Raw genomic sequence first — 16,928 nt, forward strand, 5'->3', positions numbered from 1 at the left:
TTTCCTATATCATTAAGTCATTTATTGTTTAGTTTATAAATAAAGGTAAGATATTCTTCAAAACTCAAAATTATTACAACATTACAATCAATATAACTTTAACATGTCATGTCACTTATAGGAATTGAATTTGGAAGAGATGATAACAATCATTCATATATATATATATATATATAATATTGATGTATTTTTATTTTTTAAATATTATTATAGGATACATACTTACTTTTAATAAAAAAGAAATGGTAAATACTATCTATATATAACTGATGAATATATATATATATATAATTATGGTTTTTGTTTTTATTTGTTAGGTAATATGAGTCCTGAGATGACTGATATGTTTAATTTGTGGCTTAAGTAGCCGCGTCGCAAGGGCATTTAAGCTATCAAAATCATGAGGGGATTGCACGTGGCCTAGGTCACACCAGCACTTAGCATGACTCGATTTTTGTCCACAAAGTTTCAAACTGTGGTTTTTTCGCCACGAACTGTATTAACATAGCACCTTGTCATTGTCTATTCTACGCGCCGTGGGCAATTTTGTTTTGTATTATTATAATAGAAATACTTTTTATTAGATAAAATTTTTGTAAATACCAACTATATAATAATAATAATAGTAGAATAAAGGAAAATTATAATTTTTTATTATAAAGTTATAGTGCAAATATTTATTTAATATAAAAATATGAAACTCTCAATTTCTTATACGAGAATAGGACCTAAAGAATTATATGGAAGAAACACACTTTTGATCTCTTCTCTTTATATTCATTTAGATAACCAAAGTTTATTTTGCCTTTTATGATGGATGGAGTGTCCACTCGAAACTTTGAAGGTTTCAAACCCATAACACAATTTACTTCCAAAATTTTCTGATGGCAATATGACTAACTGTGGAAGTCTACATGCTGTCATTGTTAGGCTCTTTGATGGCAATATGACTAATTGTGAAAATCTACATGCTCATTGTTAGCCTTTATAGAAAGAATTGGTCAAAGAGACACATATATTAGAAACAAATTCCTCTTTCAGCACTAGTTTGGGTCATCAAAGGTTATTTTGTCCTTGATGATGGTCCAATGTCCACTCTATATGTTGGAGAGGGGTTTGAAAGCTGAAGAAATGAGTTTTTTGATCTAATTTCCCTCTCAACAATAATTTGAATCATCAAAACTTAATTAATTTACCCTTGATAATGAGTGGAGGGTCCAAGAAACTTCTAAAATTTTAAACTAAAACACAATTTACTTCCATAAATCTTTGATAGCAATATAACTAAGTGTAAACATCTACATATTTTCAGGATTCAACAGGGTTTTTTACATAATTATTCTTAAAGTTCATCCATAAGGGGTAAACCAATTGGTTTTTGTGAGGCTTAGTCTACAAGAGGTCATAGGTTTAAACTCATGGGAAGGGTTGAGGATGGTAACCACCTTTGAGGGAATTAAACTATCCCAAGGGGTGTCCAAGCTCGATTGTACTTCACACAATACTAGTGATAGCATCCCATTGGTGAAATCGTTTTTCCATCCAACATTGAAACTAACCCATGCTAAACTTATCCTAATTCAAAATAAAAAAATAAAAATGATATTAAATCATGTTTACTATTATACACATTTAAAATATAAAATAAATTAATAAAAATAAAGCTGGCTTTAAGTTGAATCATGTATTAATAATAATATAATTATTTTAAAAAGCGATAATCAAGATAATTATGGGTTTTCGGACTTGTAATAATAAAGCTGTAGTTTAATAGTGAGAACATGGTTATTCTCCCAAAATAACAATTAAATTAAATTCTCAATATAAATTTATGACAAGTTTATTGCGTTACAGCCATCATTAAATTATTGAGAATTTTTTTTCCCACGAATAAAAACATATAAATACATCAATAAATAAAGCATATCTTCTCGAAATAGAATAAGCGTAGAAGCAAAGTATAAATTGTAAATGATTCGTATAAAAGAATAGCATAAAAAAGGTTTATTTTCAAAACTCTTGATTTAAAAAAATACAAAATAAGGTGGATCGTTAAAAATTACAAAAATAAAAATTCCACATTTTCGAAGGTCTTAATGGAAAAGGAATACAAATGAGGTGGATGATTAAAAAATATGACAATCGCATAACACCTGCCCGTAACCCCGGCTGCTCTCTTTTCTAAACCCGAACCCGTATAAATTGTCTGACAAGAAACCCAGCGTGTCTAACTCTTTCCTTCTCAAATTAATATTATAGAAGAGGTGAGGTGAGTGCAGGGTGAGGTCGAAAGATCGAATCTCGGCCTTTGCCTGGTGGCTTGGGAGGTTATGCCGGAGCCCATCGACGAAAAGGTACACATCCCTCCCTTCAATCTCCTTCAAATAAAATAATGCGGATGATTTCTTCAGATCTGTGTTCTCAGATTTGTTTATCTGTATCAGATTTATCTGATTTGTCTTCTGCTGGAAGGCCATGGCTGTTTTTGTGTTTTTCACCTCTATTGTTCAAGAAATTTACTCTGCCCAGATGTTGACCTTTCGAGGGTTTAATTATTATTATGATTTTTCATGTCATAGGGTTTAAATTTTGAATTATTTCAGTTTTTTCTGTGGCTTTTCATATTTTGTACCCTAATCGCGTGGTTTATTCATATAGCCGTTCATAAACGAAGGAAGGTCGATGTCTTGCCGGCCATTCAAGATTTATAATTATGAAATTCCATCCAAATCTGTTTTTTGATTCAGGATAAATTAGGGTTTATAAATGGGTTTGAAAGAGAAATTCTTATTGCGTAATTATTGCTATTTAGGTTAATATTTGGCGGCACTTTAATCTCATAGCGGAGGAGTTGCCCGGAAAGTTATAGAAATTCTGGTTATATTTAGAAGAAATCTGGCAAGGATTTTTGTAAATCCAAATTATAGTTGTTAAATTTCAAAATTTTAAGTGTTCTAGACGTTTTTGATGGTGCTGAATCCATTTCCACCATCAAAAACACGATTCAAACACTGTCTCTACAAGATTTTTCGAAATTTTTCACTTTTGGCCATCCAAACAATTCCTTCGCCTCATTAGAGGACCCCCACTCTAATTTAGTGTCTTTAAATTAGAGTGTTTTTTAAAAATCGGTAAAAGGTTACAAGTGCTTTAAAAAAATTGTTTATACACCCTATACATGAGCAAACTTTCCTAGAAAGTTGATCTATGTGAATGAAATTGCCACTTTTTTCTATGAAATAGGGAAAACCATTAAAATATAAAGCAGGTATTTATGAATATAAAAGCATTAAAATTATAAAACAATTTACACAGCTTTTTATCAAATATCTAGAATTATATTTAAAAAATCTGAAAATTCACCAATTTAAACTGCACGATTTGTCAGATATCTAGAATTTATATTTTAAAAAATCCAAAGATTTACCAATTTAAGCCTCGCGGTTCCTTGAAATTTCCATGTTGTTGTACCCACATACCAGTTCTTTAAATCTCAGCAAGGGGTTTTCCCAACGTACAATGATATCAATAATTCAATAATTTTGCTGAGGACATATTGGCCATCAATCAGGCATCCACAGCATCTTCATTTTTCTGTACCAATATAGATCCATGTTAATTCCATCCTTTGTGCTGTAATTTTGGATCTATTTAAGTGCTGAAAAGAATCAAATCTTTTAAGCTTTAATTCTGGATTTATCAGAGAATCTTTATATATAAGTGCTAGAAGCCATTATAACAAGCTTATCCATTTGCTGGAACGGTGGGGAGGATAACAATCATTCTTCTGTACAATTTGAGATAAACTCAACTGACATATATATTATTAACTGACATATATATTATTAATTGCAACATTATTTTTATGTAGTTATTATGTATAACAAGCTTATCCATTTGCTGGAACTGAAACTGCGAGTAAGGAGGATAACAATCATTCTTCTGTACAATTTGAGATTAAGCTCAACTGACATATATATTATTAACTGACATATATATTATTAATTGCAACATTATTTTTATGTAGCTATTATGTTTTTACTATTTAGTAATTCTAGAAAATCCTTCATGTTGTAAATATTTTGATAATTTTTAAGGTGATTGTAGATATTGATATGTAAAAATATAGTGTTAATTACATACCATCATTATAATATTTTTATGTAATTATCATATTCGTAGTAATTCTATTTATATCTAAATCTGATATCTCCCTTTATTTCTCTATACAACAGTTTTTAACTTTTTATATATTGTTTATATTTCAAATCTTTCTCTTATATATATAGATTTTTTTCTATTTTTATATATATGATGAAGAACACATAAAAGACAACATCTCTATCTTACTAAGCTTATTAATTTAGCACCCATCATACAAATCATGCAAATGCAAATGCGTTTTATTTATTTATTTATTTTTAATAATAATTCCTTACTATACAACAGTGACGACATCTACCACCTATCAAGTAAGTTGTTGCTTACTTTGAGCAATAATCCCCCATTGCCCCTTGCAGGTAGCACTGCCTGCCTTTATTTTTTGAGGAATTGAACCTTACTAGGGCTTATGTCTGTGTGCCCTGACATGTTTTACATCATTTGAGAATTTTATTGTCTACTAACTGATTTGTATTCCCTGTGACAAACATTTTATCTTAATTATATTATTTCATTACTTTTTCTTTTTCTTTTGGTAAGTTGAATTGTATTGGCTTCAAAAGAAAGCTGGAATTTACATTGAGTATGGACAGTCTTGGTTGTCTTTTATTAGGGAGGCCAGACCATAGTTTGAAAAACCAGAATCGGTGATCGGACCAATTTACTTAATAAATCGGGTTTCAAATTGGAACCAGTCAAACCTGGACTGGTTAAATCTCAATGAACCAGTTTCATAAAAACACTTGAAATAATTAATTTTTAATGAAAAAGAACTGTTTTTAAGATTTAGAACCATGATTCCAAACCAAGAGATACAATATACAAAATTTGCTCATATATATACCATGTAAAGTTGAAAATATCAAAATGGCACCAAGTGCAATACATATCAGCAACAAAATATATAATCAATGAGTCTCTAAATGGCCTCTAGAGTCCAAAAACAAAGCCTACAAGCTATGGGGCCACTGGCCTACTACAAGTCTACATATATGATATTAGTAATCAACATTATCACTTGAAACTTTGAAAGTTGAAACTTCTCATCATGATCAAACTTGGATAGTTGAGTCTCGACTCCCAAACTTTGCAACTGCTTGAGTCACAAACATCTCTGCTGGTTCAGTGACTTGAGTTTCAAACTTCTGAAGGTATTCTGCCCTAATATGCCCTATTACTTCATTTGGTGCTCTACATGGCTTTACATGGCCTCCTATCCCAGCCAAGTTTTGCTTGAACCTGTTAATACCCCTTCCTTCAATAGATTTTTGACAATATTAGCAAATCATTTTGCCATCAATCATATCACAATGAGTCCATGCAATATACTTGGCTTTTGGAGGCATGGTGACTACTATTTAGTTCAAACTCTCTGTTGTTCCACTACTCCAGCAAAAATTCAATAGTCTGCAAGCTCCCAATGAAATTCACAAAAACTCCAAATGAGATGTGTGAGGCAAATGAAGGGGGTGAGCTCCTTTTAAAGGCTTGGAGAGGGTGTTTTTGGAGGGAAACAACCATTTTTCTCCAAAACACCCAGGAGCTTCCAAACAGAGTCCGTGTGGGTCTGTCACCGTCCACCGCAGCCTTGGCAATGAACTGGTTGGTTTAAGCATAAACTGGCCGGTTCCGTCATAAACTGGCTGGTTTGACCATAAACCGGCTGGTTCCGTCATAAACCAGCTGGTTTGACCATAAACCGGCCGGTTCCGTCATAAACCGGCCAGTTCCGTCATAAACAGGCCGGTTTGACTGGTTTTTGTGGTATTTTGGCGAAGCCAGCTTTTAAAGTGGGTTTTTTTTGCCTGGTTCAACCTGGTTACCTAGTAAACCGACTGGTTTTTAAAACTATGTACCAGACCAGATTCAAAATAAAACTCTCCACAGAGACGAGATAACAAAACTCAAAATAAGAACTGGCCTAAGGTGCTCCGCATAGGAGTTTTTACAACAAAAGAGACACAAAACATCAACATGAATCACCTAAGCTAAGGGGTCCGAATCCGAGACTGGATTTTATTTCATTACTTTTACTGAGTTACACCCCATCTGAAAATCATCTTGTTGGATTTATTCTATTTCATGTTTTCTCTGTGGTTGGCTATCCCAAATCCCCATGTGTAGCAGTGCAGGGCTGCAGGATGGACTTGGGTAAAATAATTTGTTTGGTCTTCACTTTCAGCTTATTGCTCCTTTTGCTTTTCGAATTGATATCTTTTTCTCTTTGAAAGTACTTTTAAGTTCAAAGAGAAGCATTACCGATGGCCCGAAGAGCGTGGGCATCCCCTTTCATGATCACTTTTTTGCCTTTCGAATTGATATTTTTTTTCTCTATCAAATTGATATCTTTTTTCTCTCTCAAAGAGAAGCATTACAGCTGGCCTGAAGAGCTTGGGCATCCCAAAGAGTCTCTGCTTTTATGAGAAAAAAATGGCTAAGCTTCTGTGACGGGTACTTTTCAGTTAAAAGTAAAACCACTCCTAAATCCCACTTACTAACATTTTTTTTTGTGTACAGGGGAATTTGAATGTTGGTTTGTGGCCTGATATACCATTGTCTTCAGTGCCAACCATGCCTCGGATGGCAGTAAATTGATATTTGACATGTTTATATTGATTACTTCTCCTATTTTATATAGAATAATGTTGTCAGTTCAGAATAGTTATCTATTTGACGCATTTGTTGGTATTGTATCTCAGTTAATGATCTTTGAAACACATTTGTTTGTGCTTTTGTTTCATATAATTTACTAAATTTTTGCAACTTTAGTGTTAACTGCTGATTTGGAATGAAATGCACAAAATCCACTTTGGCATTTATTTAGTATTACAAGCTTAAATTTATCCATGGATGTTGGCTATATTATAAGGTTTGCGCAATTTCAGCCTTGAGGTTTGAAATTTGGTGAAGTTAACTTTTTTTTTTTTCGAAGTTTGGTGAACCTCATCAAATTTTATAGCTATTGACCAAGTCCACAGCTCAAAACTTATAACTTGATGCCATAACTCAAACTTATAATCTATCTTTACAGTTTCTAAATCCATGATATCATTTTTTATTTTTATTAATGTTGATATCTTACTATTTTATGCTATATTTCAAATCAAATTTATATATCTAAGTGAGAACCTCATCAAAAAATTCAAACTCGAACAACCCAAACCAACCGAACCTAATCATTGAGGAACCCAAACCATGTGTCTCAGGATGTAGGGGGATTCTACATTTGTGTTTTAGTTTATTGGAATGCTGAAGGTTGTATCCATTTTGTATTTTTTGTATTAATAACTGCCCCTGCTTCCCTTCCATTTTGTATTTTTTGTATTAATAACTGCCCCCTGCTTCCCTTTGTATTAGGGTTGTTTACGGCTGTTCAGTGATTCCTTCTCTATGTTGAAAAGCTCATCCACTGCCTGGAAGATATGGAGTCCGTGTGCTGTGGATCAGGTTATTACCAAGTTCGAGGTTTATCATTCCTCAAAGCTCTTCTTTGGAGATTTGGTGTCCTCTGCGAGTTACGCTTTCCTGCATTCATTGGCTGTACATAATTGCAAATATATTGTTCTGCAAACACACCAGAAGCCCTCATGCAATTCCTTGGAAAGGGTGTTATCTACTCGTTGCTGATCAATAAGTATATTTCTATTTCCTTTGTCCTGTAGTGGCATACTCAAGTTTATTTGTTTGTGAAGTACATTAGATGATTTTGTTTCACAGAGTTATCTTTTTGGCATCGTTAATTTTTGCTTCTAACTCTTTTTTTTTGTGTCTTTTTACAGTGCCGGATCTTACAGTTTTGACTTTTTCTGGAGATTTTCAGGGGTAAGGGTTGTTTCTCTCTCGAAACATTACTATCTTGGCTTTGTGAATATAGGGTTTTTGGTCTGACCATTCATTGGGGTTGTGCTTTAAGGATTAACTCAGCTTACCCAGCATATAAAAGGGAATATGAAGTGTTCAATTGGTGTGCTACTAGCAACTTGCATATAGGTAGTCTTAGTTTGACCCTCGGAAATCAAAACTGGCTATCTGCTAAGGTATCAGTTATATGTTTTTTTTCTTGATTTTCTATATAGTTTCCAAACTTATAGGTGTAAATCTCACTTTGGTTCCCACTTTTCTGTTCAATACCAGGCGTAAATTTGCCAGTCTCGTGGATTGCCTCTTTCGTTCACATTTGGGTTTAAGTTAGCTGGTGCTGTAATTTTCATGGACAGATGTAAATGAGTTTGTGATTTTAATTTTTGAGTTGCAATGCAATTTTATTATGAGCCCTGCATTTTCACAAACAACTTAAAATTAGTTCTACATGAGGCCTGGAAATGCAGTCAAATCTTTCATGATGCATTGTGCAACAGTGAATGATGACTAAGAACATTGAGAAGAAATTATTGCAAATTTTATTGGAAAAATAGTCCCCTCACCAAGCGGTTTCTAGCTGCTGTGGGTTTCTGGTTAAGGGTTAATGGCTGTTGGTTTTCAGCCAGTTACCATATTTGTTGGTGCATTACAAGGACTTTCTTTGTTGAAAGCTGCAGCATGGAGTCAGTTGAAATGCTATAGCTTGCATTTTTCTCTCCATGTTATGGACAGCTTTCAGATTGAATAAGAAAGATCCGAGTTACTGAACTCTGTTATTTCCAGCGACTCTCCATTAGAGCAATGGATCGGTAAGTTCTCAAATTCTCTCGGTGCTATCTACTATATGCTATGCTAGATATAGGTACATTTACGTGATAGAGAATAATTTATCATTGCATTCAACTCTTTGTTTTAGACTATAATCATTTTACATTTTACATTTGATAACTATTCTTAGCTACCGAATGATGTTGTAGGTACAAGGTTATCAAAGAACTGGGAGATGGCACTTATGGGATTGTGTGGAAGGCGATTAATCGCTCAACCAATGAAATTGTTTGTTCCTTACGCTTGACACTAGAAATAACAACATAGTTGGCTTTAAATCCGTCATACTAGCATGGCAATTCAGTGTGAAATTTGCCCATTTAAAAATAATTATTAGTTATTATGATTAAGCTATTTTAACATAATAGGACTGTGGTATTTGGTAGGAAACCATTTGATCTCATATATATTTCTTATCTTTTAATAGGTTGCCATCAAGAAAATGAAGAGGAAGTATTATTCATGGGAGGAATGTATGAGTCTTAGGGAAGTAAAGGTAAAAGGCTGAAAATCATGTTAAGTTGATTTTTTATTGATTTCTGTGTAATATAATGCTTAAACTTCTGATCGTTATTTAAGCTAATTAATAAATGGTGTTGGATTAAAGGTAAAAGGTTGAAAATCTCGTTAAAGTTGATTTTTTTATTGAATTCTGCGTAAACTTATACTTAAACTTCTGATTCATATTTTACGCTAATTAATAAATGGTGTTGTTTGTGTTCCAGTCTCTTCGCAAAATGAATCATCCTAATATAGTTAAGCTGAAGGAGGTCATCAGAGAGAACGACCACTTGTATTTTGTTTTTGAGTACATGGTATGCAGAACTCTTTACCTGTGAAATGGAAAGAATAGGTTGCAACTTTTAGAATCATATTCAACCACTATTTTAAGGGCCAGGCTTGCAATTCTTATTAACTGTTATATTGTCTCAGAAGTGTCATTTTTAATGGTTTCTATTGATTATTGTCTTAGGAGTGCAACTTGTACCAGTTAATGAAAGACAATGACAAGCTTTTTCCAGAATCTAAAGTACGGAACTGGTGCTTCCAATTGTTTCAAGCTCTTGCTTATATGCACCAACATGGATATTTTCATCGTGATCTTAAACCTGGTAAGAATATGTACCACTATTTCTATGTTGGCCTTCCAGTTTTGAAGGTATGAAATTTTGGTGTTAAAGTTCTGTGGACTGCTATCGTTGATAGAATTGATTGTAAAGATTTATCATTTTTGTATAGGGTGTTTTCTTCTATGTTTGTGATGATACTCCGTCGATCCTGTTGGCAATTTCCGGTGCTCCACAGGGATGCGTTTCCCAGTGTTGGGCAGGCTCCCCACGCCCCGGGACAGGGATGTTTGGGAAACTTTTCTCCATGTCCCCTTTTTGGGAAACTCAGGGAAATGGAGGGGAAACTTTTCATTTTTTTTACTTAAATTTTTATCATTACCATTAATTGTTTCTGAATGTTTTAGGCTTGGTTCCAATCTCATTGGATTTTATATGGAAAAATTAGAATTTTAAATTCCACTCAAAATCCAGTAGACTTAATAGTTTTTAAGATTTCGGGATTGATGGAATTGCAATGTTTTCATTGGATTCTATATGATGGTATAGAACTAGCATTTAATCAAGAGCACTAAGCCCTCTATGTATTTCGGTGTGGGTGACATTGATTGTTGAACTCCTCTGTCATGACCCTATAGTACAAATTGTCCTACTCAAACAAAATCTCTGTTGGACAGGTTAAGCTTTTTCTATCTTATTTTAATGCTTGGAGCAAGGTTACTTGGGAGTGGGAGCGACATTTTCAGAAGCTCCCAGTTTGGGAGTGAATCCCAGAGTGTTTTTTATATAATATATATATTTTTTATATTTTGATGCATATATATCAACAAAAACATGTAGAATGATGAATTAGATATAAAAAACATAGATTAAACCATATAACAACAATCATCTAGAAGTTATAATCTTCATCAACCACGTCCACAAGTTAGTAACATACAACATATTGAGTCTCATGAATCATGATTCATCAATCTTAAAGTTTCAAGCTTTCAAAATTCAATATATAACATTTATCATCATTGATCACCAAAATTGTACTTGTAAGCTGAGTGTAACCATTACAACAAATAATATCTAACATGAAATGAAATGTTATAAAATGAAATGAAATGAAACAACTTTCAACTTTCACGAAGCATCATATTCATAATTCATTACCAATGAGTTATAATTGCCAACTTCAAAGAGTCAATAGTTATTAAAACTACTAGAAACTAGAAAAGAAAAGTAAATCTATCATCTATTACTAATGCTTGGGCCTCTTGAGTCTTGCCACCACGAGAAATGTTTAATTTTCTAGTCTTGTTGGAAAATCAGGATCTTTGTCATTAATCACTCTCTAAGCATTAATAATCAGAGGTATCTTTGTCATTACCTCTGGATCTGTATAGGGTTCTTTGTCATTACTATCACCCTCTAAGCATTAACACAAGATAGAAAAAGCATAGCATGTCAAGTCAAGATTTTGTTTGAGTGATGTGTACATTTTTAGGAGGGTCATGATAGAGGAGATTGATAACCAATGTCACTAACATCAAGGTACATTGGGGGATTGGTGCTTTTGATTAATACGAGTTCCATACCCTAATACATGACAAAATCCAATGGAAACATTGCAATCCCCCCAATCCTGAAAAACTGATAGGTCTGCTGGATTTTGAATGAAATCTAAAATTTTACTTTCTCCATATGAAATCCAATGGAGGTCGGAACCACTCTCAAACATTCTGAGTCGTTTCATGGTAATGTTAAAAATCTAAATAAAAGGACGTCACTTTTACTTTAAGAATTTAACATTACCATGAATTGCATATCAATACTAGGGCCATAGGCTTGATCATTAGGTTGCTGGTGCCCCACTCAAAACTTATTTGTTTCTTTGGAAAAAAATTGCATTTGGAATGTTACTGCAATTTTTTTTTTTTTTTTTTTAGCAAAAAAGACTAAATGCTCCCAAAAAGGCAGGGAGTGTTTTTTTAGGGAGTGCGCTCACGCTCGGAGAGTGTATTGGGAGTGGGAGCGAGAGGACCCTAGCTTAGAGGGTAATACAGACAATGAATTTGATGATATGTAGGTATTTGTTATAACATGTCTTTTTTGCATTATAGAGGCAATGTACATTGTAGACCCTCTTTGTAGATGTATTTTGGGTTCAAAAATGATTGCACTTGGTGCATATCTTGGTTATATGCACCTTTTTGCTATAATACGAGAAACTTTGCACATTTGTATATTATGGTTTGGGTTCATATGGATGCACATGAATATTTACGTATTTTTTTCAAAATTTGAATATTTATGTATTTTTTAATTGACTGACATTTTGGTCTGGTTTTTTCTGGTTTCTGGTTTTGACGTCAATTGGTTCGATAACCGGTCCTGTTGATGACATCAGACCGAGTCTTTGACTTGACATTTTGAGAAATTTCAATTTACTATTTCAGTCTTCAGACTTTACTATCTACTATTTCGCTTAGTACCAATCAGATTTTAAAATAATAAGCTGTGAATTTAAATCATTGTAAATTCTAGAATAGTGAATGATGAATTTAAATCTATGTATACAATATTTTACTATTTCGATTTTATTGAATCATTTATGATGTATGAATCAATGTATTTCATTATTGTATTTGAATTTGAATCATGTCTTTATTTTCCTTCTCAAATTTATATAACCTGATGTTCCCATCCCCTGAATTGCCCTAAATTTGTGATGCTCCCACACGTACTGTTCGTCTCCCCATTCCTGCATCCCCGTCATTGAAACTTGGTTGAACATTGGCAATTTCATCCTGTGATGCTCCCACACGTACTGTTCGTCTCCCCATTCCTGCATCCCCGTCATTGAAACTTGGTTGAACATTGGCAATTTCATCCTGTCACGGGAACTGACAGGTTCAGCATAAATATATAATAAGTTATCGTGTTTCAGATATACAAGATTATTTTGTTACCGAGTTTTTTTTTTTTCTGATTTGCCATTTTCTATTCTTGATGACAAACAGAAAATTTGCTAGTTACCAAAGACGTTATCAAAATTGCAGATTTTGGTCTTGCACGAGAAGTCTGCTCACAGCCACCATTTACAGAATATGTCTCAACACGATGGTAAATTTATATGTTTGTTTGTTATGTTCTGTTTTCGTTGCTGAACTATTATTCGGGTTCTTATTTATAATTCTGGATGGCAGGTACCGTGCTCCTGAAGTTCTGCTGCAGTCTTCTTCCTATGGCTCTGCCGTAGGTATGTATTGTGAGTGGAAAGGCACAAGGTTGTGGTTTTCTCCTTGTAAACTAATAGTCTGCATTTTATTTTATGACAGATATGTGGGCTATGGGTGCTATCATGGCGGAACTTTTTACCCTTCGTCCGCTCTTTCCAGGTTCTAGGTAGAATAATATGGCACTTATGCTCGTAATGTTGCTTTTCAAATTGCTATGTTAGTCTCTTTGGGAATAACATGGCACTTATCGTAATTTTGCCTCCTAAATTACTGTGTTAGATTCTTAGGATGCATTTTTCCTTAATATTTTCTAGGCAATGATCACATGCACTGATTTCTTCTGGTAATTGATGCAGCGAAGCAGATGAAATATACAAAATATGTAGTGTAATTGGGAGTCCTAATCACCAGACATGGTCTGAAGGCTTAAGGCTTGCCACTTCTATGCAGTATCAATTTCCTCAGGTTTGGAATTTTTTTTGGTTGTTTAATAATTTTTTGTTGTTGTTTTTTTTATCTGTAGTTATAAAAAAAATTGTCTACTGTTTGTGGGGGCATTCTGATTTTCCCTGGTATAATTTCTTCGGACTTCCATGGAAGTGTCTTGAATGTTTCAATTAAAGTTTGTGCCTGCCTTGGTTTTCATCTGTAATATTAACTACTTTGAGTCTTGGGTATATGCTAAGTTATTTTAATTTTGATGGTATAGTTTATTTCCACTCATCTTTCGACCTTGATACCGTCTGCAAGTGCTGAAGCTGTTGATCTCATGGCTGTAAGTTGGTTGTACTTTCATTGCAGATTTTTTTTGTTTTCAGTTTTTATCACATTCTGTTTTATTATATATTTGGTGCTGAGGTTACATCGTGGAATTTTGCAGTCACTGTGTGCATGGGATCCAACAAAGAGGCCAACTGCAGCTGAATCACTAAAGCATCCATTTTTCCAGGTCTTTTTAATTGGTCAAAAGCTCTCTGCATTTAAGTATTATTTAGAGTTTTAGTTTTTAATTTCTACCCTTCAGATCCTGTGACGTCTACATTTTTTGAAGATTGAAACTTTTCTGTTTTTATCTAAGACTACTCTCTATTCTTTTTAGGCCTGCGTGTATATACCCCCTTCCCTGAGAGTAAGAGAGCCGATCTCAAAGCAGCGCTTTTCAGGTGACTGATGCTACTGATCTATTTTTGTGTTAAAGTAGGTTATGTTTATTATTATTTGTTTTTCCGAGGAAAATTTGATGGGAAATTCCAAGGGTTACTTCCCCACATTTGTGGATGGCATCCATGTAAAAACCCCTTGGTATAGACTAGTGTGCCTAATCCAGGATGATTCAAATTAGCATCTGCTGTCGCAGAACTAGCCAAATGCCCAGGAACATCAGCTACAACTGGTTGAGCTAATTTGTTAGCCTTATAATATGCTATGTTTATTATTAAGTGGTGCTTTTGTAATGCTAAGCAGCTAACAAAGGAAAGAGAGCCCCTGAGGCAAAACCTAGTAGGCAGAATTTTGAGGTATTGGGTAATATGAAAACACCAAGTAACCCCTCAGCTGCAAAGATGTATCATTCTGTCAATTCAGGTAATTATTTTGAATTAAGGCAACAGCCAATATTTTTTTGTAGGTTGCAAAATTTTTGTAGTCATTTCTAAGCAATTATCTCACCCTTTTCTTTATGAATTCCAGGACCACAACGCAGATTGTCTGTGGAAAGACAGGTATGTATTTGATTTCCATTCTGTGTGATACATCCTGGCACCTATATTTTCTGTTTATAATGTATATGTAGATTTATTGTTTGGTGTGAATTGGCTATGCAAGGAATCAACTTGTTAAAAACAACTAATTAGTTTTAACAAGGTGTGTATGTACATGGACCCAGTTTCTTTCTCTGCCGTGAATGCATAGAGTATTATTTAATGTTTACCTTAATAAAAGGCAGCTATTTGTAATCTCAGGGCACAAATCAAGAGCAGTTCTTCAAAACTAATGGCAAACAGGCTTGTTATCAGCTTCCAATTAATAATCTTGAAGGTAGAGTAGGGTACAACTTTTTGAATTTAATCTCTCCATTTTACTGGAGTTCAATATAAATGTTTAACAATACACTCTCCTTTATAGGGTACGTTTTTTGCTGGCATCTTGTGTATGACTATTTGGTTTGTTCATTGGACATGTAGGCCCTCCAATTGTGGCTCGAAATTCTGTGGGCTTCACCAGCAAACCTGTTTATACCTCTGATAGGTATGTTGCTATGTGTTTGTCATAACCTTTTGTTTTGCAAGACAGATTAGCTCGCTGTTTGGACGATGATAGCAGCAGTTTGAATTGTTATGTTGTTTGTGATTGTGATATGTGAATGATGGTAAATAAAAAATTTCTAAACCAAAATTACAATCGTGTTCTTTCAGCGTGTCTTGATCAGATTGAAACTTTTCTTTTCAGGCAAATGGAAAGACAGGTTTCAGGGCGTCCACCTGGCACGTCAACCAGAGCCAACGTAAAGGCAGGTACTTGGCGAAGCCAGCCTGAGTTGTTAGGATCATCTAACAGAGCTGCACAGCACTCGGGGGTTCTTGCCACTGGACATAGTCGTTTTGACAAGCATGTGAATACTGGCTATCATCGAAGGCAATGAATATTTGGTTATGGTTGAAGGATTAAGAACCAGTAAATTGCATGGTGCCTATGATGTTTTCAAACAATAGTTAGACTTGTAATAAGCATAACAGTGCATCTGATAGCATATAGTGTTGTCTTGAATAATATGGTCTGCGTAATTAACAATGGTTGTTTTTGTTTGAGCTTGACAGTGGTCTGTAGAATATATTATATAATTAAGGTCCCTGTAAGTTTTGGGGAGCTCAAATAGAAAGAAAAGTCCCTTAACTGAATGAAGGGACACGCCATGGTCCCGTGTTTTTATAGAAGTGAAGCCTTGGCTATAGTTATATTGGCTAAGTTGGCAAATTACATACTCAGTTCGGATAATTGCATAACAATTGAAGTTCTAGGTTTTTAATGGGGCCATTAATTTCCAGCAGAATTTTAGTGAAGATTGTCCAAAATGTTAGTAAATGTTTGGTTTCTTTAATTATGATTTGTGCGTTGTGAGTTAAAGAAATCCTGTAGTGTAATATGTCAATAATTTTGTTTGTGGTTGTACAGTGATTACATTATATACCCAGTTCGGATAATTGAATAGCGATTGAAGTTCTAGGTTTTTAATGGGGCCATTAATTTCCAGCAGAATTTTAGTGAAGATTGTCCAAAATTTTAGTAAATGTTGGGATTCTTTAATTATGATTTGCGCCTTGGAGTTCTTAAAGAAATTTTGTAGTGTAATATGTCAATAATTTTGTTTGTGGTTGTGCAGTGATTGCATTATATACTCAATTCGGATAATTGAATAACGATTGAAGTTCTAGGTTTTTAATGGGGCCATTAATTTCCAACCGAATTTTAGTGAAGATAGTCCCAAAGTTCAGCAAATGTTTGGATTCTTTAATTATGGTTTGTGCTTTGGAGTTTTTAAAGAAATTTTGTAGTGTAATATGTCAATAATTTTGTTTGTGGTAGTGCAGTGATCCCATTATTGATATGGCTATAGCCATTCAAGTTTTCGTTCTGTAACTGTACCGAGGGACAATCATGACCTTAGCTTTATAGAGTTAAAGCTTATGCTATAGTTATATTATTGTTGGCTGGCAAATTATATAACTCAGTTTAGATATTTGAATAACACTTGATAACTTGATATTAAGTCTTGGCTATTGTT

General features: G+C 33.9%; 1 protein-coding gene across 4 annotated transcripts; it reads left to right on the forward strand.

Moving 5' to 3' along the window:
• The first annotated feature begins 2,156 nt into the window (after positions 1-2,156).
• LOC149256407 (cyclin-dependent kinase F-4-like) lies at positions 2,157-16,123 on the forward strand. Of its 4 annotated transcripts, XM_089460736.1 has the most exons (22): positions 2,157-2,354; positions 7,519-7,795; positions 7,941-7,983; positions 8,075-8,198; positions 8,296-8,380; positions 8,520-8,831; positions 9,000-9,078; positions 9,278-9,346; positions 9,576-9,665; positions 9,824-9,962; positions 12,929-13,031; positions 13,115-13,167; positions 13,247-13,313; positions 13,504-13,612; positions 13,857-13,922; positions 14,028-14,096; positions 14,247-14,310; positions 14,612-14,731; positions 14,837-14,868; positions 15,109-15,184; positions 15,331-15,394; positions 15,596-16,123. In XM_089460736.1, exons 6-22 carry the CDS (start codon positions 8,824-8,826, stop codon positions 15,786-15,788), a joined length of 1,401 nt encoding a protein of 466 aa, XP_089316862.1. In that variant the 5' UTR covers positions 2,157-2,354; positions 7,519-7,795; positions 7,941-7,983; positions 8,075-8,198; positions 8,296-8,380; positions 8,520-8,823; the 3' UTR covers positions 15,789-16,123. The 4 variants fall into 4 exon arrangements, with proteins under 4 accessions (XP_089316862.1, XP_089316860.1, XP_089316861.1 ...); XM_089460734.1 differs by having other exon boundaries at positions 8,296-8,831; XM_089460735.1 differs by having other exon boundaries at positions 8,086-8,198; positions 8,296-8,831.
• Positions 16,124-16,928: the final 805 nt, after the last annotated feature.

This window comes from Pinus tabuliformis, chromosome 7 (genome assembly GCF_031772625.1).
Source record: "Pinus tabuliformis cultivar Carrire ecotype Pingquan chromosome 7, CPIR1, whole genome shotgun sequence".
Lineage (NCBI taxonomy): Eukaryota > Viridiplantae > Streptophyta > Pinopsida > Pinales > Pinaceae > Pinus > Pinus tabuliformis.